At 54.2% G+C, this 24,571-nt stretch overlaps 1 protein-coding gene across 1 annotated transcript in view; it reads left to right on the top strand.

Moving 5' to 3' along the window:
* LOC115081702 (calpain-1 catalytic subunit-like) overlaps positions 1-24,571 on the top strand; it is a gene marked incomplete at its 5' end in the record, with an annotated part of 99,159 nt that overhangs the window by 59,167 nt on the left and 15,421 nt on the right. Inside the window, 2 exon segments of the mRNA XM_029586122.1 lie at positions 12,885-12,950; positions 21,278-21,335. Coding sequence (XP_029441982.1) covers positions 12,885-12,950; positions 21,278-21,335 — 124 coding nt within the window.

The following is a 24,571-nucleotide window of genomic DNA, read 5'->3' as shown; positions in this document are numbered from 1 at the left end:
ATCTCCCTCTGTGTCTGTGTCCCTGCATGTGTACGTGTAGGTTCTCCTGTATTTGTGTATGCGCTGGGATCTCCCTCTGTGTCTGTGTGTACGTGTAGGTCATCGTGTATTTGTGTATGTGCTGGGATCTCCCTCTGTGTCTGTGTACGTGTAGGTCCTCCTGTATTTGTGTATGTGCTGGGATCTACCTCTGTGTCTGTGTCCCTGCATGTTTACGTGTGGGTCCTCGTGTGTTTGTGCGTGTATGCGTGTGTATGTGCTGGGATCTCCCTCTGTGTTTGTGTACGTGTGGGTCTCGTGTGTTTGTGTATGTGCTGGGATCTCCCTCTGTGTCTGTGTACGTGTAGGTTCTCCTGTATTTGTGTATGCGCTGGGATCTCCCTCTGTGTCTGTGTACGTGTAGGTCATCGTGTGTTTGTGTATGTGCTGGGATCTCCCTCTGTGTCTGTGTACGTGTAGGTCCTCCTGTATTTGTGTATGTGCTGGGATCTACCTCTGTGTCTGTGTCGTGCATACATGTCCTCGTGTGTTTGTGCGTGTATGCGTGATGCTGGGATCTCCCTCTGTGTTTGTACGTGTGGGTCCTCGTGTGTTTGTGTATGTGCTGGGATCTCCCTCTGTGTCTGTGTACGTGTGGGTCCTCGTGTGTTTGTGTATGTGGTGGGATCTCCTCTGTGTCTGTGTACGTGTGGGTCCTCGTGTGTTTGTGTATGTGCTGGGATCTCCCTCTGTGTCTGTGTACGTGTAGGTCCTCGTGTATTTGTGTATGAGCTGGGATCTCCCTCTGTGTCTGTGTACGTGTGGGTCCTCGTGTGTTTGTGCGTGCATGTTGATACTGTCTGAGCCCCCGCCCTTGTCCTGTGGCTAGCACGGGCCCCGGGCTCCAGGCTATCTGAAGCAGCCTCCTCTTGTTCCTCTCTGCAGCCACTTTCTGGATTAACCCTCAGTTTAAGATCACCCTCCTGGAGGAAGATGATGACCCTGAGGACAACGAGCTGGCCTGCTCCTGCCTGCTGGCCCTCATGCAGAAGAACCGGCGGCAGGAGCGCCGGCTCGGGGGAGACCTCCATACCATCGGCTTCGCTGTCTACGAGGTATCGCCCTGTGCCGAGCGGCTCTTGCATGCTTAACCTGTGCAATTAACCTGTCGTCGCTGACTTAGAACAAAGCCAGCCGTATTTTTTTATTGAACTTCGCGCTGCAGGAAAAACCTCAGGAGACTGACACCCATCCCGACGGCTCTGCAGTGTTTCTTAAAGGGCCACAGCTAAATCTCCCTGAAAGTGAACCCCCAAGGAGTCCTGCAAGGCCCCCACTCACCGTCTATCAAGGTGGCACCGAGTCCAGAAGTTTAAAAAAAGATTTTAAGTTGCACGGCGATGCCGCACTTTATTCCCTAACCCCTGCGTTTTGCTGAAAAAGCCCTGCCCCAACCAAACTGCCCCTCCTTCTAACAAAATTAGACCCTGGTGGTCTAGGGTGTTCCCCAGACTCCCCCTACCTAACCGAAGCCCGGGTGGTTCCGGGCACCCCCCAGTTCCGGGCCGGCTGACACTAATGGGGCGAGGGATAGAGAAGGGTGGGGCATTGCCGTACAATTGAAAATGTTTATTTTGTAATTCTGTGCTCTGTGCTGCATTGATAGGGGTGGGGATGGGCAGTGGTCTCACAAGCCCCCGGGGTATGTTGGACCCTTTCAGGGCTGGGGGGTGTCTGTTTAAAACGACGGCGGTCCCCATGTGACGCCGGCCTCCACTGCGGGTGTTTGCAGCCTCTGATACGTTTTCATTTTTTTCTCGTGGAGTTTTTCCGTGATAAAAAGAAAACACTGCAATGTCACCGTGTACATTGTCCAGGAGGAGCAGAATATCACAGAAGCACCCCCTAGGGTCTTTCACCCCCCTCCCACAATAAATCTTCCCCTGAGTGTGCACCTCAGGCAGTGGAGGGGGAAGTGACTTGCCGAAGGTCACCAGGGGCAGCAGTGGGATCTGAAGCCTCCTGCACTGACCACCAGGCTGCTTTCCCCTCCTTTTTTGCTTGGGGAACATTAGGGCGAAGCTCCGTAATTCAGCTCTGCACCGTTATTAGGGGACTTTCTGTGGACAGGGGCTATCTGTGTGGGGAACTGTAGGTGTAAGACATTTATTGGGGGTTCTGTCCTGCCTATGTGTCTTCCTGTCTGTCCGGCATTGTCTTTGACTCCTTGCTCTGTTCTGCCCGTCCCTTCCCGTGTCTCATGCTTGCGGCCCTCTTACTGGAGCAGTCGGCATCTGAGTGCGCTCTCTTCCAAGCAGGAAGGACGGGGCGTGTTTGGTTGGGTGTCTGACAGCAGGAGGCGGGGATTTAAATGCTGATCCCTCATCCTTTTTGAAGCCGATCACGTCATGGGGAACATGGGCTTATAAAAGAGAATGTATTCCCCAGCTCCATGCACATGTGCGCCATCTGGTGGTGACAGATCTGAACTGCAGGTGTGGAAGGATGAGCGTCTGCACTGCCTCTGTCTCCCCAGCTGATCCGTGCACTTTGCACCTGTTAGGGCGTAAGGCTGCCGGGCCCAGAGCTTTCCTCCCAGTGCGATCCATGAGGAGACTCCTGAGGCCTGGCTGTCATCTGCAGATCATAGCTCCCCTGTGTCCCCCCCTCCATGTGTGTGCATCGTGATTCACCAGCCTCCTGCTTTCATTGATTGCTTCTCTCTCTCTCTCTCCTCTCTGCAGGTCCCTGATGAGGTAGGTGTCTGTCTGGATCCCTCAAAATCCTCTGCCCCGGGACTAAAAGCAAGGCATCTGCCGCTGAGTGACGCAGGCAGCAGAAGAGACCTCCCCTCTCCCTATCATCTGCTGAAACTAGTCCTCTAAACCAGAGACTAAAATGCAAAGCACGCCTAAGTACCCCAGCCCTGGGAGGGGAGAGAGCCTGGCCAAAAGGGAAGGAAAGGGAGGGCAGGGGAGGAGGAATACGTGAAGGCTGGTGAGGGAGGGGAGGAGGAATACGTGAGGACTGGCTAGGGAGGGAGGAGGAATACGTGAGGCTGGCGAGGGAGGGGAGGAGGAATACGTGAGGATGGCGAGGGAGGGGAGGAGGAATACGTGAGACTGGAGAGGGAGGGGAAGAGGAATATATGAGGCTGGCGAGGGAGGGGAGGAGGAATAAGTGAGGCTGGAGAGGGAGGGGTGGTAGGAATACCTGAAGCTGGAGAGAGGGAGGGAGAGGAATACGTGAGGCTGGTGAGGGAGGGGTGAAGGAATACGTGAAGCTGGAGAGGGAGGGGAGGAGGAATACGTGAGGCTGGCGAGGTAGGGGAGGAGGAGTATTTGAAGGAGGAGAGGAGGAATACTTGAGGCTGGAGAGGGAGGTGAGGAGGAGTACTTGAGGCTGGAGAGGGAGGGGGAATACTTGAGGCTGGAGAGGGAGGGGAAGAGGAGTACTTGAGGCTGGAGAGGGAGGGGGGAAGGAGTACTTGAGGCTGGAGAGGAGGGGAGGGAGGGGAGGAGGAATACTTGAGGCTGGAGAGGTAAGTGAGGAGGAGTACTTGAGGCTGGAGATGTAAGTGAGGAGGAGTACTTGAGGCTGTAGAAGGGGGAATACTTGAGGCTGGAGAGGGAGGGAAAGAGGAGTATTTGAGGCTGGAGAGGGAGGGGAGGAGGAGTACTTGAGGCTGGAGAGGGAGGGGAAGAGGAGTATTTGAGGCTGGAGAGCAAGGGGAGGAGGAATACTTGAGGGAGGGGATGAGGGAAGAGGTAGCGTGAGGCAGTGCCAGGGCGCAGGACTGCTATAGGAGCTGGGAGTAGTAATCCTCTTGCACATGGGAGACTGCTGAGAATATTCTGCAGCATGGGGCAGAGGGCAGAGCGTCCTCGCTGCTAAAGGTGATGGGACTGGTGGGGCTCCCCCGCTGCTTCTCAATATTGTAATTGCCACATTACAAAGGAAAGTGTCCCTTTGCAGGTAGGGGGTGGGAGCCCCCTGGGAGGGGGGTAAATGTTGAAAGAGGACTCGCAGGAAGCCTGGAAGATTGGCCCAGACTCTGGGGCGCACGGGTCCAGGGGCCGCCTACTGATTCCCAGCGCTGCTCTGAGCTTTCCATGTTTCTGTTTCTCCACTTCAGTTTAAGGGCTGCCAGAACGTGCACCTGAAGAAAGACTTTTTCCTGCGCCACCAGTCGTGTGCCCGCTCCGAGACCTTCATTAACCTCCGGGAGGTCAGCACGCAGGTCCGCCTGCCCCCGGGAGAGTACATTGTGGTGCCCTCCACCTTCGAACCGCACAAGGAAGGAGACTTCATCCTGAGAGTCTTCAGTGAGAAGCACTCAGAAACCGAGTGAGTGAGGCACAGGGGGGGAGAGAGACACCCAGACACCCCTGCACCTCAAGGGACGGAAGGAGAGAGACATCCAGGGAGTGAGGCACAGACAGGAAGGGGAGAGAGACACCCAGACACCCGTGTACCTCCAGGGACCGAGAGAGCGAGACATCCAGGGAGTGAGGCCAGACAGGAAGGGGGAGAGAGACACCCAGACACCCCTGCACCTCAAGGGACTGAAGGAGAGAGACATCCAGGGAGTGAGGCACAGACAGGAAGGGGAGAGAGACAACCCAGACACCCGTGTACCTCCAGGGACCGAGAGAGCGAGAACATCCAGGGAGTGAGGCCAGACAGGAAGGGGGAGAGAGACACCCAGACACCCGTGTACCTCCAGGGACCGAGAGAGCGAGACATCCAGGGAGTGAGGCCAGACAGGAAGGGGGAGAGAGACACCCAGACACCCCTGCACCTCAAGGGACTGAAGGAGAGAGACACCCAGGGAGTGAGGCACAGACAGGAAGAGGGAGAGAGACACCCCTGCACCTCAAGGGACTGAGGGAGAGAGACACCCAGGGAGTGAGACACAGACAGGAAGAGGGAGAGAGACACCCCTGCACCTCAAGGGACTGAGGGAGAGAGACACCCAGGGAGTGAGGCACAGACAGGAAGGGGGAGAGAGACGCCCAGACACCCATGCACCTCCAGGGACGGAGGGAGAGAGACATCCAGGGAGTGAGGCATAAAAAGGAAGGGGGAGAGAGACACCCAGACACCCCTGCACCTCAAGGGACTGAGGGAGAGAGACAGCCAGGGAGTGAGGCACAGACAGGAAGGGGGAGAGAGACACCCATGCACCTCAAGGGAGTGAGGGAGAGAGACAGCCAGGGAGTGAGGCCCGGACAGGAAGGGGGAGAGAGACACCCAGACACCCATGCACCTCAAGGGACTGAGGGAGAGAGACACCCAGGGAGTGAGGCATACAAAGGAAGGGGGAGCGAGACACCCAGACACCCCTGCACCTCCAGGGACTGAGGGAGAGAGACATCCAGGGAGTGAGGCACAGACAGGAAGGGGGAGAGAGACACCCAGACACCCGTGTACCTCAAGGGACTGAGGGAGAGAGACACCCAGGGAGTGAGGCACAGACAGGAAGGGGGAGAGAAAACCCCAGACACCCCTGCACCTCAAGGGACTGAGGGAGAGAGACACCCAGGGAGTGAGGCACAGACAGGAAGGGGGAGAGAAAACCCCAGACACCCCTGCACCTCAAGGGACTGAGGGAGAGAGACATCTAGGGAGTGAGGTGTACACGGGAAGGGGAAGACATACCCAGGGAGGAGGAGAGACACCCAGGAAGTGAGGTATACAAAGGAAGGGAGAGACACCCAGGGAGTGAGGCATATAAAGGAAGCGGGAGTGAGACACCCAGGGAGTGAGGCATATAAAGGAAGCGGGAGTGAGACACCCAGGGAGTGAGGCATACAAAGGAAGGGGGAGCGAGACACCTAGGGAGTGAGTCATAAAAAGGAAGGGGGAGCGAGACACCCTGGGAATGAGGCATACAAAGTAAGGGGAAGACATACCCAGTGAATGAGGCAGACCTAGGGAGGAGGAGAGACACCTAGGGAGTGAGGCACAGACAGGAAGGGGGAGAGGAACACCCAGACACCCCTGCACCTCAAGGGACTGAGGGAGAGAGACACCCAGGGAGTGAGGCACAGACAGGAAGGGGGAGAGAGACGCCCAGACACCCATGCACCTCCAGGGACGGAGGGAGAGAGACATCCAGGGAGTGAGGCATAAAAAGGAAGGGGGAGAGGGACACCCAGACACCCCTGCACCTCAAGGGACTGAGGGAGAGAGACACCCAGGGAGTGAGGCACAGACAGGAAGGGGGAGAGAGACGCCCAGACACCCATGCACCTCCAGGGACGGAGGGAGAGAGACATCCAGGGAGTGAGGCATACAAAGGAAGGGGGAGAGAGACACCAGACACCCCTGCACCTCAAGGGACTGAGGGAGAGAGACAGCCAGGGAGTGAGGCACAGACAGGAAGGGGGAGAGAGACACCCATGCACCTCAAGGGAGTGAGGGAGAGAGACAGCCAGGGAGTGAGGCACGGACAGGAAGGGGGAGAGAGACACCCAGACACCCATGCACCTCAAGGGACTGAGGGAGAGAGACACCCAGGGAGTGAGGCATACAAAGGAAGGGGGAGCGAGACACCCAGACACCCCTGCACCTCCAGGGACTGAGGGAGAGAGACATCCAGGGAGTGAGGCACAGACAGGAAGGGGGAGAGAGACACCCAGACACCCGTGTACCTCAAGGGACTGAGGGAGAGAGACACCCAGGGAGTGAGGCACAGACAGGAAGGGGGAGAGAAAACCCCAGACACCCCTGCACCTCAAGGGACTGAGGGAGAGAGACACCCAGGGAGTGAGGCACAGACAGGAAGGGGGAGAGAAAACCCCAGACACCCCTGCACCTCAAGGGACTGAGGGAGAGAGACATCTAGGGAGTGAGGTGTACACGGGGAAGGGGAAGACATACCCAGGGAGGAGGAGAGACAGCCAGGAAGTGAGGTATACAAAGGAAGGGAGAGACACCCAGGGAGTGAGGCATATAAAGGAAGCGGGAGTGAGACACCCAGGGAGTGAGGCATATAAAGGAAGCGGGAGTGAGACACCCAGGGAGTGAGGCATACAAAGGAAGGGGGAGCGAGACACCTAGGGAGTGAGTCATAAAAAGGAAGGGGGAGCGAGACACCCTGGGAATGAGGCATACAAAGTAAGGGGAAGACATACCCAGTGAATGAGGCAGACCTAGGGAGGAGGAGAGACACCTAGGGAGTGAGGCACAGACAGGAAGGGGGAGAGGAACACCCAGACACCCCTGCACCTCAAGGGACTGAGGGAGAGAGACATCCAGGGAGTGAGGTGTAGACGGGAAGGGGAAGACATACCCAGGGAGGAGGAGAGACACCCAGGAAGTGAGGTATACAAAGGAAGGGGGAGTGAGACACCCAGGCAATGAGGCATAAAAAATAAGGGGGAGAGACACCCAGGGAGTGAGGTATACAAAGGAAGGGGGTGCGAGACACCCAGGGAAAGAGGCATAAAAAGGAAGGGGGAGCGAGACACCCAGGAAGTGAGGTGTACACAGGAAGGGGAAGACATACCCAGGGAGGAGGAAAGACACCGAGAGAGTGAGGCATACAAAGGAAGGGGGAACGAGACACTCAGGGAATGAGGCGTCCATAGGCAGCGAGAGAGAGATACCCAGTGAATGAAGCAGACATTCCTGCACCTCATGATGGGGGAGAGAGACATCTGGTGAGTGAGGTGTACACAGGAAAGGGAAGAGACACCCAGTGAGTGAGGCAGACCCAAGAAGGGGGAGAGACACCCAGTGAGTGAGGCGTCCACAGGCAGGGGGAGAGAGATACCCAGTGAATGAAGCAGACACCCTTTCACCTCGGGAAGGGTGAGAGACCTAGTGAGTGAGGCAGACATTCCCTGCATTTCAGAGGAAGGGGGAGAGACCCCCCGCGAGTGGCACATACACAGTGTGATATTTGCAGTGCTTTCTTTTCATAAGTAGGGTTGTTGCTGTTTTGTGCGTTGCCGGCTGTTAGTGCTCTTTTGGTGTGGCCAGTTTGTTACACAGATGCTGAGTGTGTATTTATTGCAGGGTTTTGTGTTACTTCACAGAAAGCCTGGTAGTGGAGGGACTTTGTGTTGCTAATACTGAGGGGACTAATACTGAGTAATGTGTACAACATGCGTCTGAAGGACAGGGTAAGGGTGAGGGAGACTGGCACTGAGTGCCATGTACACAGTGCATCCCAGGAACAAGGGAAGGAAGAGAGAGAGATGGGCACAGAGTGACGTATACACAATACGTCCCAGGGACGGGAAGGAAATGAGAGAGGGAGACTTGCACAGAGTGACAGGTACACCATGCGTCCCAGGAACAGGGGGAGGGAGAGGGAGACTGGCACTGAGTGACATATACACAGTGCGTCCTAGGGACAGGGGAAGGGAGAGGGAGACTGGCACTGAGTGAGGTGTACACCATGTGTCCAGGGAAAGGGAGACTGGCACTGAGTGACGTGTATGTGTGTCCCAGGGACGAGGGAGAGAGACCGACAGTGTCTGACAGCACCCTGCTCAGTTGAAGGCGGGATTCCCCTTTGCTGCTTGGAGGGTTGGGCTCCCTCTCCCTGTTTACTGATCTTTGACTCTTCCGGCCCCTGATTAACTTCCTGTGTCTCTTGTGACCCCTGGTTCTTCACGTTTCTCTGTCTCCTTTCTCCCCAGGGAGCTGGATGAGGAGATCAGTGCTGATTTGCCCGATGAGGTAAGGTTCAGTCTTTGGATCTTTGACGCTCCTATGAAATTTTCCTCACTGAATCCTGTAGGGCTCACATGTTCCCTAATCGGTTGCCTCCATGTAGAGTCCTGAATTGGCTCTCCTGCTGGTCCCGCAGGTGGTAGGGGGCGTCCCCTGACAGGGGCTCTCACAGCATGGCCGGAGATGCCCCCAACAGTAATAGGGAGAGAAGGGAATCCAAGGTTTTAGTTTCTGTAAAGAAAGCGCTGGGTGACATTTTCTTGCTAAAATCTTCCTGACCCGCCCTGAGTAAGGAGCCCGTCTCGGCTCTCCTAAGTTAGGGGCGGTCTCGAATAGCCCGAGCTGGTCGCTACGTACACGGGCGCCTTTAACCCGCGCCGTTTCCCTGGGAGAAGACGTGCAAAGATCGTGCGCAGGAAACTCCCGCGTGCTTCCTCCTGCTGTTCGTGTGGATGGGCGAGAGAGGGTGAAACAGTCCCTTACTTTTGAAGGTGCCGCGCTGGTTTTCTGCTCCGGGGACCGTCTCTCCATAGTCCTGCTAGAGGTGAGCCCGCTGTGAAAGTCCACCGGGCAGCCGTTTTACGCCTACTGCTGCTAGGAATCATCTCTAAAGCGCCGCGCTGTGCGGTCCCTGCTCCAGGGAGCTTACGGTCTACTCAAGACAAACGTCCCTGACCATGGAGAGTCTGTGGGAAGAGCTTTTATTGCATACAAGTGGTTAGGATTTAAAAGCGGCCTGAACAGGGTGAATTTTTAGAGCGGAGAGGGCTCGTGGCGCACGGACTCAGGAAGCCTGTTCCCGACACACAACTCAGGAAAGTGCAGCGTGGGGATTTGACGGTGGAGGAAAAGGCACGGATAAGGGTGGAGTTCATGAGGAAGTGGGTGGGGAGAGAGAAGAGGCGAGTAAGGGAAGCTTGGCCCGCAGGTGAGGCACTGGGTTCAGCTGCAGGAGTCTCCCTTTAAAAGTCCACATCTCAGGTCTTTCTCCTTGCGCCAGGTGAACACGTGAGCTCTGGAGGTGAAGGGGCCGATGTAATCTCCCCAGCCTCACCCGCCGCGCCTGAGCTTGTGTTGGTGCAGCGGGCACTGCCCAGAGAGGGTCACCCTTTCTCCAGGACCCAGGCGGGGGCTACTGGAGCTTCAGTACTCGAATGATTTATCTGAGCACCCGGAACAGGAGAGGATAAACCTGCAGTCTTCTCGCCCGCAGGCCCATTGTTTGGAGGATAATTAGATTAGAAAATAAAACGTGGACAGTTACACCTGGAACGAGGGACAGGTTTGGAGGGGGGGCAGGGGGAGGGGGAGGGAAAAGCCCAAGCTTCACCCATTGCGCCACGGCGAGACGTTAGTGCTCGGAGCGAGGGCCCATGATCGGACGAGGGCCGTCGCGGTAGTGAGGGGATTAAAGGAAGTCAGAAGGGATATAAAATAGGCAAGTGAAGACTCAAGGCACCAGATCCAGCCCTGGCTCTAACCGAGCTGGAAACTCAAAGGGCTGGGGGGGGGGAAAAAGCAAACTTTTGTCTGAATGGTAAATACGAAGAGGCCAATTTACAGACTTCATTGTCAGGCAGGGTCCACAGTGCTTTGCTCCTTCCCCCTCCCCCCTCTCCACCCCCTTGCGGCTGTTCTGTTTGTAATCCCCACCTGCCTCGGTCTCCTCGGCAGCATGGACGAGGCAGTGCCTGTATTTGGTCTCAGGAGATGGCATGGACGAGGCAGTGCCTGTATTTGGTCTCAGGAGATGGCATGGACGAGGCAGTGCCTGTATTTGGTCTCAGGAGATGGCATGGACGAGGCAGTGCCTGTATTTGGTCTCAGGAGATGGCATGGGCGAGGCAGTGCCTGTATTTGGTCTCAGGAGATGGCATGGACGAGGCAGTGCCTGTATTTGGTCTCAGGAGATGGCATGGGCGAGGCAGTGCCTGTATTTGGTCTCAGGAGATGGCATGGACGAGGCAGTGCCTGTATTTGGTCTCAGGAGATGGCATGGACGAGGCAGTGCCTGTATTTGGTCTCAGGAGATGGCATGGACGAGGCAGTGCCTGTATTTGGTCTCAGGAGATGGCATGGACGAGGCAGTGCCTGTATTTGGTCTCAGGAGATGGCATGGGCGAGGCAGTGCCTGTATTTGGTCTCAGGAGATGGCATGGACGAGGCAGTGCCTGTATTTGGTCTCAGGAGATGGCATGGACGAGGGCAGTGCCTGTATTTGGTCTCAGGAGATGGCATGGACGAGGCAGTGCCTGTATTTGGTCTCAGGAGATGGCATGGACGAGGCAGTGCCTGTATTTGGTCTCCTGCTGTTGCCTAAGGAGGCAGAGGGAAGCATTTGTTTTCAGCAGGTGCGGCCCGCTGAGCCCTGCCAGCCATGCTGCGTCTTCATCCTCCTGCAGAGAAAGCAGTGCGTATAACTCGACTGCCTTTGAGCCCCCTCGTTCTGCAGGGTCCTGCAAAGTGGACAGGGGTTAGTCTGGCTGTTTATATGTTGGTTGCATCGGAGAGAGACCTCTCTGCTGGGTCAGTGTTTGCATGGTGCCGGCTCTTATGGCAAGTTTACACCATGCAATATATTACTTTTCAAATTAGAGAAGTCCACTGTGATGTTCCTAAGAAACGGAAGCATTTCTATTCAAAGGAGGGTACCTTATTTGCATCTATGAATTGCCCAATTGCTCATAACCGTAGCAGAGAGGATAGATAATGAATACAAAGCAATGAGTTACTGCTATTACTGTTGATGCTTTTTCAATACAGTGTTTTTTGGGGTTTTTTTTAGAAAAAACGCTGTAGGAATGTGCATTTATTTTATAACAAATGGCAATCTGAACTGAATCAGGCATTTTTGTTTTGGTTTGTTTTGTTGTAACTTGAAACGAATGCACAGTCCCTCTGAAAAATGTCTGGTTCATTCATTTTGGGAAAATAGTGTGCACCATTTATTGAAACAAATAAAAAGGAAAAATGAAGGGAAAAAGCCCATGAAACAAAAATGACAAAAAAAAGAAAAATGATTGAAAACAAAGCAAATGAAAAAAAAACCCTTCCCTGCACATCCCTAAAAAGCAAGGGCAAATGACTGCATGGACTGGAGGAAGATTCAAAACTACAAACATACTTTTGCTTTGAGAACTGGTGCATCACTCGCAGGTCAAAAGTAGGTGCAGACTTTCTAAAGGTTTAACTGCTAAATTCTGGTCATTCAAAGAGTCAGTGACACAGCTGGGATTATAACTGAGGCACAGGGAGATAAAAGGACTCACCCCAAGGTCACACAGAGAGTCAGTGACAGAGCTGTGATAAGAACTGAGGCACAGGGAGATAAAGGGACTCACCCCAGGGTCACACAGAGAGTCAGTGACAGAGCTGGGATTAGAACTGAGGCACAGGGAGATAAAGGGACTCACCCCAGGGTCACACAGAGAGTCAGTGACAGAGCCGGGATTAGACCTGAGGCACAGGGAGATAAAGGGACTCACCCCAGGGTCACACAGAGAGTCATGACAGAGCTGTGATAAGAACTGAGGCACAGGGAGATAAAGGGACTCACCCCAGGGTCACACAGAGAGTCAGTGACAGAGCTGGGATTAGAACTCAGATACAGGGAGATAAAGGGACTCACCCCAGGGTCACACAGAGAGTCAGTGACAGAGCTGTGATAAGAACTGAGGCACAGGGAGATAAAGGGACTCACCCCAGGGTCACACAGAGAGTCAGTGACAGAGCTGGGATTAGAACTGAGGCACAGGGAGATAAAGGGACTCATCACACAGAGAGTCAGTGACAGAGCTGGGATTAGAACTGAGGCACAGGGAGATAAAGGGACTTACCCCAGGGTCACACAGAGAGTCAGTGACAGAGGTGGGATTAGAACTGAGGCACAGGGAGATAAAGGGACTCATCACACAGAGAGTCAGTGACAGAGCTGGGATTAGAACTGAGGCACAGGGAGATAAAGGGACTTACCCCAGGGTCACACAGAGAGTCAGTGACAGAGGTGGGATTAGAACTGAGGCACAGGGAGATAAAGGGACTCATCACACAGAGAGTCAGATTAGTATTTAGGTGCAGGTTGTAAAGTAATATATTTTGAGTCACAGATATGTGAGTAGTTGTGTGGAGTTCTCTTGACTGCCTCTCTACGTGGTTGTTGCTTTCTGTTCCTGCCCACGTGGCTCATGTGCTCTCTCTCCCCATTCTGTGTGCTGCAGGAGGAAATCACAGAAGATGATGTGGACGATTCCTTTAAGAACCTGTTCCGGCAGCTGGCAGGAGAGGTGAGAGTTTTAAGTCTCCTGTGCTGCCTCGCATGTCCTCCCGTATCCTGGCGGATGCGGTTCTGCCTCGGCATTGCCTGTGTGATGTCTGTGAGGCCTTCTGCCTGCCAGGCGCCCTGCTCCCTCGGGTGTCGCACAGTGCTCGGGCGATGGCTGTGAGTCCTGGATGCTATAGCACAGATCCTCCTCTTGTGCAGCAGATTAGACTCGCGGGGACTAAAGGTTGCATTTCATGAAACCGTGCAGCAAATGTTAAAAGAAAGAACATTAACTCAGAATGGAGCAACTGCAGGCCCGTTTATCAAAGCTTTGCTTATCCCTGCTTCTCCAAACTGTCCGAGGCGAGGTAATGCCATGCAAATGCACAGAGGTCGGCATTCAAAGGTTTTCTATGGGTAACATTTGGAATTGCCTTGACAAAATGTGAGTCTTGATTATTTTCCCATGCTGGCAGCTCATTACGTGCATAAAACTACCAAGAGGCGGTGCTGGGCTCATTCCGGGTGTGGAGCTACATATTCAGCGCTGTCTGGGTAAAGGTAGCCGGGTCAATCCGTTTGGAAAGCTCCCTGGAACGCTTCTCTGGGTCTATCCAGGAAACTCTCCCTCGTCAGATTACTCAGGACAGACCTCGCAGCGATTAACTCCTTCTACTAAATTACCAGTCATAACTGGACAAAAATTATAATTCCCCTTAATTCAAATAAAATAGCCCAATCAGCATGTCCTTGCTTGTCTGGTCAGGACAGGAGATGAGAGGGGAGCAGATATGGACAGCACCTCGGAGAAAACATCGATGGCTCGCCTGGCTTAAAGGCTACCAAAAGCTTGACCGTCTTCCTGAACATGAAGGTGCTGGTGGTGAGGCGGCCGCCTTACATAGGGGCTGATACAGTAAAGCCCGCGGGAGAGCAGGCGAATGCCCACTCTCCCGGCGCGCGCACAGGCCACTCTCCTGCGCACGCGATTCACTATTCAAATTAGGCCCGGCGGTAAAAACAGGCAAAAGGAGGCGCTAGGGACACTAGCGCGTCCCTAGCGCCTCCTTTTGGACCGGAGCGGCGGCTGTCAGGGGGTTTGACAGCCGACGCTCAATTTTGCCGGCGCCGGTTCTCGAGCCCGCTGACAGCCACGAGTTTGGAAACCGGACGCCGTTGGAGCGCACTGTACTGTATTGGCCCGATAGAGGGTTCCAAAGATACAGGCTCAGGCCCCAGTACCTGAGAAACACTCCTGAGGAGGCCCTCATCTGACTGCCAGGAACGGGACGTATCAGGAGCTTAACCATGCAGAGACTTGAGAACCAATGGCAGCAGCTTACGTTGGCTTCTACGGTTTAACAGGAAACCAGTTCTTTGCCATTCTCTGCCTGTAACTGGTTCCCATCAAGAGTCTGCCTGCTGCATTTTGGACACACAATCTCTTCCTCCTCCTCTAGCAGACCAGTCCAGACAAGCGAGTTTAGCACCCCCTACCAGCAGATGGCGACAGAGAAAACCTTTCTCTGTGCCGTCTGTGATCCCTCCTGAAGGCTGGAGCAGCAGGGAGCGCAGTCCTTCTCTGTCTCCAGCAGGTGGTGCAGATGCTTGTAGGGAAGCCCAGGGGACAAAGGTCTTTGTAGAACACTTTTTCGCTGGGTAGCCAGCCAAAGCCTAGGGGGCTACTGTGAGGTTGCTTCTCCTCCCTCCCACAAGCAATCAGCCCAGAAAGGGGCTAGGTCCTCTGATTTCCCCTAGAAGTCTGGTGGATAGAGGGTCAAGGCTTGGAGGCGAATAAAGTTTAAAAAAGAATAAGGGGCGAGAGCAGCAAGCAACAGCATTTTCTTCTTACCTTACAGTTCTCCGGAGACATCTCAGGGGGGCCTCGGGCACAGGTCAGATAAGATCGTTTCCCCACCCCACCTCCAGGCTCTCCGAGAAGGGCAGGAAGTGTACGGTTTGCCGGACCCTAAGGGCAGCTAGAGAATTCCTGTGCGTTGCTTGTGAGGGGTCAGGCAGACCCTGGGGACATTGCCTCACCCGTTAATGTGGCCGCTCAGTCTGGGGAGTCCCTTGAGGGAGCCACGCCAGTGGGGCAAATCTGCCATCTTGCCTCTGCAGCGCAGGGGCACGAAGGAGGGCTGCGGAGCGCCTTTCCCCGGCCTCGGCTGTTCTGGCTCAGCTGAGATGGCGACCTTGCTCCAAAGTTCCTTGCCGGCGGGCAGGGGGTCCTTTCGCTGGACTCTGTGCGGTTACTTTATAGACCTTAATGCCGCATGCAGCAGTTGGGCAGCTCTCTTGCTTCTCTCTGCCCCGGTCCGGATCAGGCTCCTTTCCCCAAGTTGCTCAGGTTGATAAGGGAGAGGACACCTGATCCTTCCCCAGGGGTCTTGTGTTCTCGAGTTGGGAACGAAGGATCAGGGGAGCCCAGTGAATCTGGATCGAAGGATTTAGAGGAGCCAAGCTCCCATTTTGGGAGGACGAGTCAGCAGTAGCAAGACTCTTCCACCGATTGTGGCTAGTGCACTGGGCACCTCTGATTAGTCGGAGGAGAAGTCAATGGAGTATCCCATTGTAACTGGGATCGGAAAGCCCTCCAGAGCCTTTCCAGTTCCTTAAGCCAGTATGGAAATTGTTGCAGGAGTGGGAAGCTCTAGATTTACATCTTAAGTTGGCTCCATCTATGGCCAAGCTTTATCTGGTCCCCCAGGAGATTTAGCGTGGGCCTTCCACCTTCCCACGGCAGACGCCTTAGTCTCAGCTGTTATCTGAAAGACCACGATTCCTGAGGAAGGTGGCATGGCTCTTCGGGATCCTCAGGATCAGAAGTTAGAATGGCTTTGAATCCTCCGGTTCAGCCCTGCAGGCCCCTCTGCAGGGTGTTTCTGGTGGCCAGGGCTATGCTTCGTTGCGTGTGACAACTTCCAGACCAGTCTTCAGCGGGTATCTCTTCTTTTGCTAATGCAGGGCTCTTTAGGGTCAGGTGTGGCTTTTGTAGTGGATTCCTTTCATGAGCTACTTAGGGTGTCTATTAACTCTCTGGTCTCAGCTCGCAAGTTACTCTGGCTGTGTCACTTGACAGTGGATTCTGCTTCCAAGTCGCATCTGTGCAAGTTGGCCATTAAGGGAAAATTGTCTGGAGAAGATTTGGAAAAACTGGTGAAAGATCTGGGTGTGTGTAAAGCCCTGAGCTTTCCAGAGGACCAAGTTCTTGGTTCCTCCAAAGTCTCTTTTTGTAGCGGCTGTTTCAAGGATGCCAAACACTGCAGGCCAGGAAAGCTTCCTTTCCTGAGAGGAGAGACCAGCAGGGGACATTCCTAAAGGACATTCTGGTACCACCCCGAGTATTCAGTCTTCCCAGTGAAGGTCAGAGGTACCACTGGTAGATGCCCATCTCAGGTGCTTCTTCCAGGAGTGGATCCTTAGACCCCTGGGTTCTAGTACTGGTCCAGTATGGCTGATTCTGGAGTTCAACAGACGACTTTCAGATGCATTTCTTGTATCTCCTTGTTGACCAAATAAGATGCGGTACTGCCACTTTACATTGCTTAGTTTTGATGGAAGCAGCGGTTCCCAGCACAGAAGTCAAGAGGCCATGGCTGTGTTACCAAACAAAGAAAGAACATTTAGACTGATTTTGAATCTCAAGGAGGTCCACAGCTTTCTACATGTCCTGTGTTTTCGCATGGAAACGTTTCGTTCAGTTATTGTGGCGGTTAGCAAAGGGGAATTTCGTACTTTTCTCTGTCTCACAGACGCCTACCTTCACATGTTCGCCAGATCTTTTTCAGGTTCATGGTGCTGGGCTAATGTTTTCCGTGTCGTGTTTGGCCACAGCTCCCAGAACATTCTCCAAAGCCATGAGAGTGGTGGCAAGCAGGGTGTGGCGTGCCAGTTCACTCTTATTTGTAAGATCTGCTAATAAGAGCCAGGTCCATGCAGGAGAGCCAGGCAGAGCGATCCAAGTTTTGGAATCCCTGGACTGGGTAATAAACTTATCCTAGAGCCGCCGGGTGGTTTCTTCTCAAAGCAATATTGAATGTTACATCATTTCTTCATTGAACACCCTGCCAAAACAGCAACACGTACACGAGACAGACGCATGCATCGCTCATTCGTCAAGACGGAACAGTGCCAAAGACATCACAGGACGTCACTCCTCGTCTTGTACAGGTGCATTTGGAAGAAACATTTTTCATCACTTATATAATCCTTATTGAATGGGCATTTAGCGTCCATCTCCGGTCTGCTCCCATTCTAACGTACGTGTAAACCTTAAGGGCCTGATTTTCAGAAGCATTGACTTGCTTGAAACTGGGCTGTATACGTGGAAATGCAACTTATCCTTGTAAGTGAGCTTTTGGGGATTGCTACACTGAATGCCATTGAATTGTCCATAGGATGTTCACGTGGAAATGCGATTTATGCACGTAACTGGCTTTTTCAAATAGCTGTGATAATATGTTACATTTACTTGTGTAACGCCTTTGAAAATTACCTCCTAAGTGTACCGGCAGTGGGACCTAAGAGCATAAAAAATTGCCATGCTGGGTCAGACCAAGGGTCCATCAAGCCCAGCATCCTGTTTCCAACAGTGGCCAATCCAGGCCATAAGAACCTGGCAATTACCCAAACACTAAGTCTATTCCATGTAACCATTGCTAATGGCACTAAGAAGATCCCATGCTACTGATGCAATTAATAGCAGTGGATATTCCCTAAGTAAACTTGATTAATAGCAGGTAATGGACTTCTCCTCCAAAAACCCATCCAAACCTTTTTTGAACCCAGCTACACTAACTGCACTAACCACATCCTCTGGCAACAAATTCCAGAGCTTTATTGTGCGTTGAGTGAAAAAGAACTTTCTCCGATTAGTCTTAAATGTGCCCCATGCTAACTTCATGGAGTGCCCCCTAATCCTTCTATTACCTGAAAGAGTAAATAACCGATTCACATCCACCCGTTCTAGACCTCTCATGATTTTAAACACCTCTATCATATCCCCCCTCAGTCGTCTCTTCTCCAAGCTGAAAAGTCCTAACCTCTTTAGTCTTTCCTCATAGGGGAGCTGTTCCATCCCCTTTATCATTTTGGTCAGCCTTCTCTGTACCTTCTCCATCGCAATTATATCTTTTTTGAGATGCGGCGACCAGAATTGTACACAGTATTCAAGGTGTGGTCTCACCATGGAGCGATACAGAGGCATTATGACATTTTCCGTTTTATTCACCATTCCCTTCCTAAAAATTCCCAACATTCTCTTTGCTTTTTTGACTGCCGCAGCACACTGAGCCGATGATTTCAATGTGTTATCCACTATGACACCTAGATCTTTTTCCTGGGTGGTAGCTCCTAATATGGAACCTAACCTTCTTAATCTAGAATTGTAAAAGAGTTAATTTTGCTAAGAGAAGCGATGCGTGCGCAAACGTAAGGAACCCTTTAGGTAACGTTGATGTCCAGGTCATCTCTCCCCCCCGGGAAGGCGGTTTCTTAGTATTCTGTATCGGCAGCATCCCAAAAATGAGATAACGTCACACACAGCATAAACCGATGAAGTGGGGTACTCTTATGATTTTACATTTGACCCATAAATTAGAAGGTAGGCTACCTACCCAGAAAGCCTCATCGGGTGTATAATAACTTCTGTGCAAAACTGAATGTTGTGTTTCCTGTAATTTGGAATCCAATGTATCTGAATGCGGATTCTAAATTTCCTTCTAGCACCACTAGTGGCAGTCGTACCACGCTCAGTCAGTCAGCCATCTATCCACAAGTGTTGGTCACAGCAGTTGGCATTTTATTACCCAGAAATTAAGTAAAACTATAGGAGTTACGTATATTCAGGCTGCACTGCCTTGATGAATCTAATGTTTAGCTCGCAAGTGGAGGGCATTTCAGGAAGAGGAGGTAAGTTACCCGGCTAAGTTAGCCAGATAGCACTGAAAATCAGCTAAGCTGGCCGGATAACTTCGACTTGCATCAGAGCAGAGATTGTCCGTTTAATTAGCATTGTCAGAATTACAAAAAAATAATCTCTCCCTTCCCTAACCTGTCCCAGACCCTTCTACATTACTGAAAACGCTGCGGTCTGAAGGTCTGCATATAGCACCTCCCCCCCCCCCCCCCCCCCCCAGCAATCCTTCCCTATTTTCATCAATATCTAGTAAATTGTCGTCGTCGTCCCCCACACACACACAAATACACACTTTCCCAGCCCCCCTTAGTCCCAATGGGCCTGGCCACACCCCCGCACCTCCCGGGATCCCACCATCCTAGGAAAACAAATCCTTGCTGGAAGTGAGCTCTTACCTTGCTCCCCCCCCCCCCCCCAGGTCTCCAGCACTGCTTCTGCCAGGATGCGGAAAGTCCCCTCTGTAAACAGCGCTAGAAGTGTAAGCTAAACACCTCTTTCCCTAATGATAGCACTGGAGCAGGCGCGCCTCCCAGACTTATCATGCGGGTGCTAAATGGTAAAGCTGTGCATTCTAACAGCTTAGATGAACGACTTGTGCAGTGATTTATTTAATGCTGACCGCTCGCCGGCTTACTGAATCTTGGTCGTATAAGTTACAGACTTTAAACTGTGACGCGTGGCTTTTGTTTTGCATTGCAATAGGATGCAGCCAGGCTTTTTGTGCTCTCTTGCGAGGGTGCTTGTCTTTCTGACTCAATGAGCCTCTGAATGCCGAAGCTGTGCTGCTTATGCTGTTGGAATTGATACCATCTCTGCCAGCTGCGGGGCACCAGCAGCTGCAGGCTTCCAAAATACGTCCAGGGCTTTGTCAGCTGGCCACAGACGCAGGAGCCAGAGCCTTTGTATCCAGATTAAATTCTTCTAAGGGGACATCGCCCCGTCCAGCAATTACAGCAAAATCATCCTAAATTTGACTTAAAAAAAAAAAAAAAAAGCTCTCTGAGGCATGAAATACTGACTTCTTGCTCTGTCCTCTCCGACCCCAACTCCTGCACTCTTATTCCCTGCAGGAGGAGAGTAGGGATCAGGAGAAGGGGACGAATTCAGACACGGATTTATGTACAGGCAGCTGCCTCCGGAGCGTGGCCACTACTGCCTGAGCCTAAATCAGAGCCTGCAGCCGCAGCACGGCTCCTCCCCTCCAGCGCTGCTTAAAGAAGAAGAAATACTGGCGTGGGGGCCTTCAGCAACCCCCCTCGTGCACCGTGGAAACCCGCGTGAGGGGCAGAGCGGGGCACCGCAGGGTCCCGTCGGCGCGCGAGGGCTGCTGAAGACCTCGTACTGATTTTTCTCCATCTTCAGGCGAGGAGGGAGGGGGAAGGGGATCATCCTTACCCCCCAGCCTGCACTGCCTCTGGGTGCCTGCTGCCTCAGTCCGGCCCTGGACGACCTGGGTTCGAGAGGTCTTGTCTGCTGCAGCCCCTGCCCTCCTGTTCCCTGCAGGCGTAGTTACAGGGGGCTGGGAGAGGGGGCACTGTGGGCTCGCTTCACATCAGATGAGAACCTGTGCAGCGCACCCGCCAAACCAAAACAGCACTAACGTTCAGAACTCAGACAGCAAGACGGCCCTAAAACACCAGGACACCCTCTAGTGGGAAAACAGATCCCTATACAGAATCTGCACACTCGCAGAATAGTGCACCCCCCTCACACATAGAGAGTACAGGCACCCCCTCACTGAGACGGGAAATAGAGAGAACTGACCATGCTGTGCCCGGCTTCACCTGCACCCGCCCCATGACCCCTATACAGAATCTGCACACTCGCAGAATAGTGCACCCCCCTCACACATAGAGAGTACAGGCACCCCCTCACTGAGATGGGAAATAGAGAGAACTGACCATGCTGTGCCCGGCTTCACCTGCACCCGCCCCCTGACCCCTTCTTTTTCCCTGAGGAATGGGCTCTTCCTGGCTTTGCTCACCCTGCCCACCCCAGTTCTGTTTCTTGCATGCCCTCCCCCGAGAGGAGAGGGGCTGGAGCGGGAAGCAGAGCGCTGTTCTCTGGTGCCTGAGATTCATCGTGGCAGAGTCTTCCCTGCTTATGTCCGTAGATAAAAGCAGCCCCCCCTTCCCGTCAGCTGTAAAATGTGTAGTTCCCCCCCCCCCCCCCAGCCCCAGAATCCCACTGGTCCCAAACACAGGAGCTCACAATCTGAAACAGATCCTTTGGAGAATTTGTCGGCTCTGCAATGTTAGGCGAGAAGAGATCTTTCTCCCCTCTCTAATGGCACAATAACCTTTCGTTATCATTATCTATAATAATGTGGGAGCTGCAGGGAGCCTTCTCTAACCTCATCACAAACCCAGGAAAGAGACCCCACGTGATGAGATGTCACAGATTAACCTCACTGCTCTGCTTCTCCCCAGGACATGGAGATCAGCGTATTCGAACTGAGGACCATCTGCAACCGAGTCGTCAGCAAACGTAAGTACCAGGCCCATAATCCCAGAGCACCACTCCCTGTGCCACACGAGGAAGGAGCTGTATCCTCCCTCCATCCCACACAGAGAGAGGCTGCCCCCTTCCTCTCATCCCCAGAGCTCCTCCCTCCATCCCACACAGAGAGAGGCTGCCCCCTTCCTCTCATCCCCAGAGCTCCTCCCTCCATCCCACACAGAGAGAGGCTGCCCCCCTTCCTCTCATCCCCAGAGCTCCTCCCTCCATCCCACACAGAGAGAGGCTGCCTCCCTTCCTCTCATCCCCAGGGCTCTTCCCTCCATACCATACAGAGAGAGGCTGCCCCCTTCCTCTCATCCCCAGAGCTCCTCCCTCCATCCCACACAGAGAGAGGCTGCCTCCCTTCCTCTCCTCCCCAGAGCTCCTCCCTCCATCCCACACAGAGAGAGGCTGCCTCCCTTCCTCTCATCCCCAGAGCTCCTCCCTCCATCCCACACAGAGAGAGGCTGCCCCCTTCCTCTCATCCCCAGAGCTCCTCCCTCCATCCCACACAGAGAGAGGCTGCCTCCCTTCCTCTCCTCCCCAGAGCTCCTCCCTCCATCCCACACAGAGAGAGGCTGCCCCCTTCCTCTCATCCCCAGAGCTCCTCCCTCCATCCCACACAGAGAGAGGCTGCCCCCTTCCTCTCATCCCCAGAGCTCCTCCCTCCATCCCACACAGAGAGAGGCTGCCTCCCTTCCTCTCATCCCCAGGGCTCTTCCCTCCATACCATACAGAGAGAGGCTGCCCCCTTCCTCTCATCCCCAGAGCTCCTCCCTCCATCCCACACAGAGAGAGGCTGCCTCCCTTCCTCTCCTCCCCAGAGCTCCTCCCTCCATCCCACACAGAGAGAGGCTGCCTCCCTTCCTCTCATCCCCAGAGCTCCTCCCTCCATCCCACACAGAGAGAGGCTGCCCCCTTCCTCTCATCCCCAGAGCTCCTCCCTCCATCCCACACAGAGAGAGGCTGCCTCCCTTCCTCTCCTCCCCAGAGCTCCTCCCTCCATCCCACACAGAGAGAGGCTGCCCCCTTCCTCTCATCCCCAGAGCTCCTCCCTCCATCCCACACAGAGAGAGGCTGCCCCCTTCCTCTCATCCCCAGAGCTCCTCCCTCCATCCCACACAGAGAGAGGCTGCCCCCTTCCTCTCATCCCCAGAGCTCCTCCCTCCATCCCACACAGAGAGAGGCTGCCTCCCTTCCTCTCATCCCCAGGGCTCTTCCCTCCATACCATACAGAGAGAGGCTGCCCCCTTCCTCTCATCCCCAGAGCTCCTCCCTCCATCCCACACAGAGAGAGGCTGCCTCCCTTCCTCTCCTCCCCAGAGCTCCTCCCTCCATCCCACACAGAGAGAGGCTGCCTCCCTTCCTCTCATCCCCAGAGCTCCTCCCTCCATCCCACACAGAGAGAGGCTGCCCCCTTCCTCTCATCCCCAGAGCTCCTCCCTCCATCCCACACAGAGAGAGGCTGCCTCCCTTCCTCTCCTCCCCAGAGCTCCTCCCTCCATCCCACACAGAGAGAGGCTGCCCCCTTCCTCTCATCCCCAGAGCTCCTCCCTCCATCCCACACAGAGAGAGGCTGCCCCCTTCCTCTCATCCCCAGAGCTCCTCCCTCCATCCCACACAGAGAGAGGCTGCCTCCCTTCCTCTCATCCCCAGGGCTCTTCCCTCCATACCATACAGAGAGAGGCTGCCCCCTTCCTCTCATCCCCAGAGCTCCTCCCTCCATCCCACACAGAGAGAGGCTGCCTCCCTTCCTCTCCTCCCCAGAGCTCCTCCCTCCATCCCACACAGAGAGAGGCTGCCTCCCTTCCTCTCATCCCCAGAGCTCCTCCCTCCATCCCACACAGAGAGAGGCTGCCCCCTTCCTCTCATCCCCAGAGCTCCTCCCTCCATCCCACACAGAGAGAGGCTGCCTCCCTTCCTCTCCTCCCCAGAGCTCCTCCCTCCATCCCACACAGAGAGAGGCTGCCCCCTTCCTCTCATCCCCAGAGCTCCTCCCTCCATCCCACACAGAGAGAGGCTGCCCCCTTCCTCTCATCCCCAGAGCTCCTCCCTCCATCCCACACAGAGAGAGGCTGCCTCCCTTCCTCTCATCCCCAGGGCTCTTCCCTCCATACCATACAGAGAGAGGCTGCCCCCTTCCTCTCATCCCCAGAGCTCCTCCCTCCATCCCACACAGAGAGAGGCTGCCTCCCTTCCTCTCCTCCCCAGAGCTCCTCCCTCCATCCCACACAGAGAGAGGCTGCCTCCCTTCCTCTCATCCCCAGAGCTCCTCCCTCCATCCCACACAGAGAGAGGCTGCCCCCCTTCCTCTCATTCACAGAGCTTCTCCTTCCATCCCAGACAGAGAGGCTGCCCCCTTCCTCTCATCCCCAGGGCTCTTCCCTCCATACCACACAGAGAGAGGCTGCCCCCTTCCTCTCATCCCCAGAGCTCCTCCCTCCATCCCACACAGAGAGAGGCTGCCCCCTTCCTCTCATCCCCAGAGCTCCTCCCTCCATCCCACACAGAGAGAGGCTGCCCCCTTCCTCTCATCCCCAGAGCTCCTCCCTCCATCCCACACAGAGAGGGGGCTGCCCCCCTTCCTCTCATCCCCAAAGCTCCTCCTTCCATCCCACTCAGGAAGAGGGCTGTCTCACTCCCAGAATAAACCTTTCTGTCACATGAGAGGAGGTTCTCTCCCTCCCTCGCACCCCCAGAACTCCTCCCTCTGTCCCTACACTGGGCTGGGGCTGTCTCCCACCCGCTGGCTCCTTCTCTCCCATGTTAATGCGTCTAGCTCCGGAGTCTCATGTGGCATGCTTACAGAGGCTGTCTCTGTGTCTCAGATGCCTCTCACTAGGTGGCATTAAGCTTCAGTTTGTCCCATCAGGCAGATGCTGTCTTGGTTTTTATCCCAAAGCTGTATAACGTTGTCCTGGTTTCAGTAAGAGAAACAGGATAACACTTCCTGTATGCAGTGGGGGTAAATCAGGACTTGCTCAGCCTGGCTTGAAGGATTGGAGTCAGCTGGGAAGCCAAGGTGGAGCTGGGTCCTGACTTGCGTGCCCCTCGCTAATGATTTCTCCGAGCCGTCGTAAACATTTCTCCAATGCCCGGAATCTGAGCGATGTCTTGGTGCTGGATTGTGAGAACAGTCTGTGCTCGGGAATGGAAAAAGGGCAGAGCTCCCATAAGTCCAGCCGCCACCTTCTGACTGCCTTGTAGCTCTCGCGGTGTGCATC

This window comes from Rhinatrema bivittatum, unplaced genomic scaffold (genome assembly GCF_901001135.1).
Source record: "Rhinatrema bivittatum unplaced genomic scaffold, aRhiBiv1.1, whole genome shotgun sequence".
Lineage (NCBI taxonomy): Eukaryota > Metazoa > Chordata > Amphibia > Gymnophiona > Rhinatrematidae > Rhinatrema > Rhinatrema bivittatum.
This window is presented reverse-complemented; position numbering and strand designations above follow the sequence as displayed.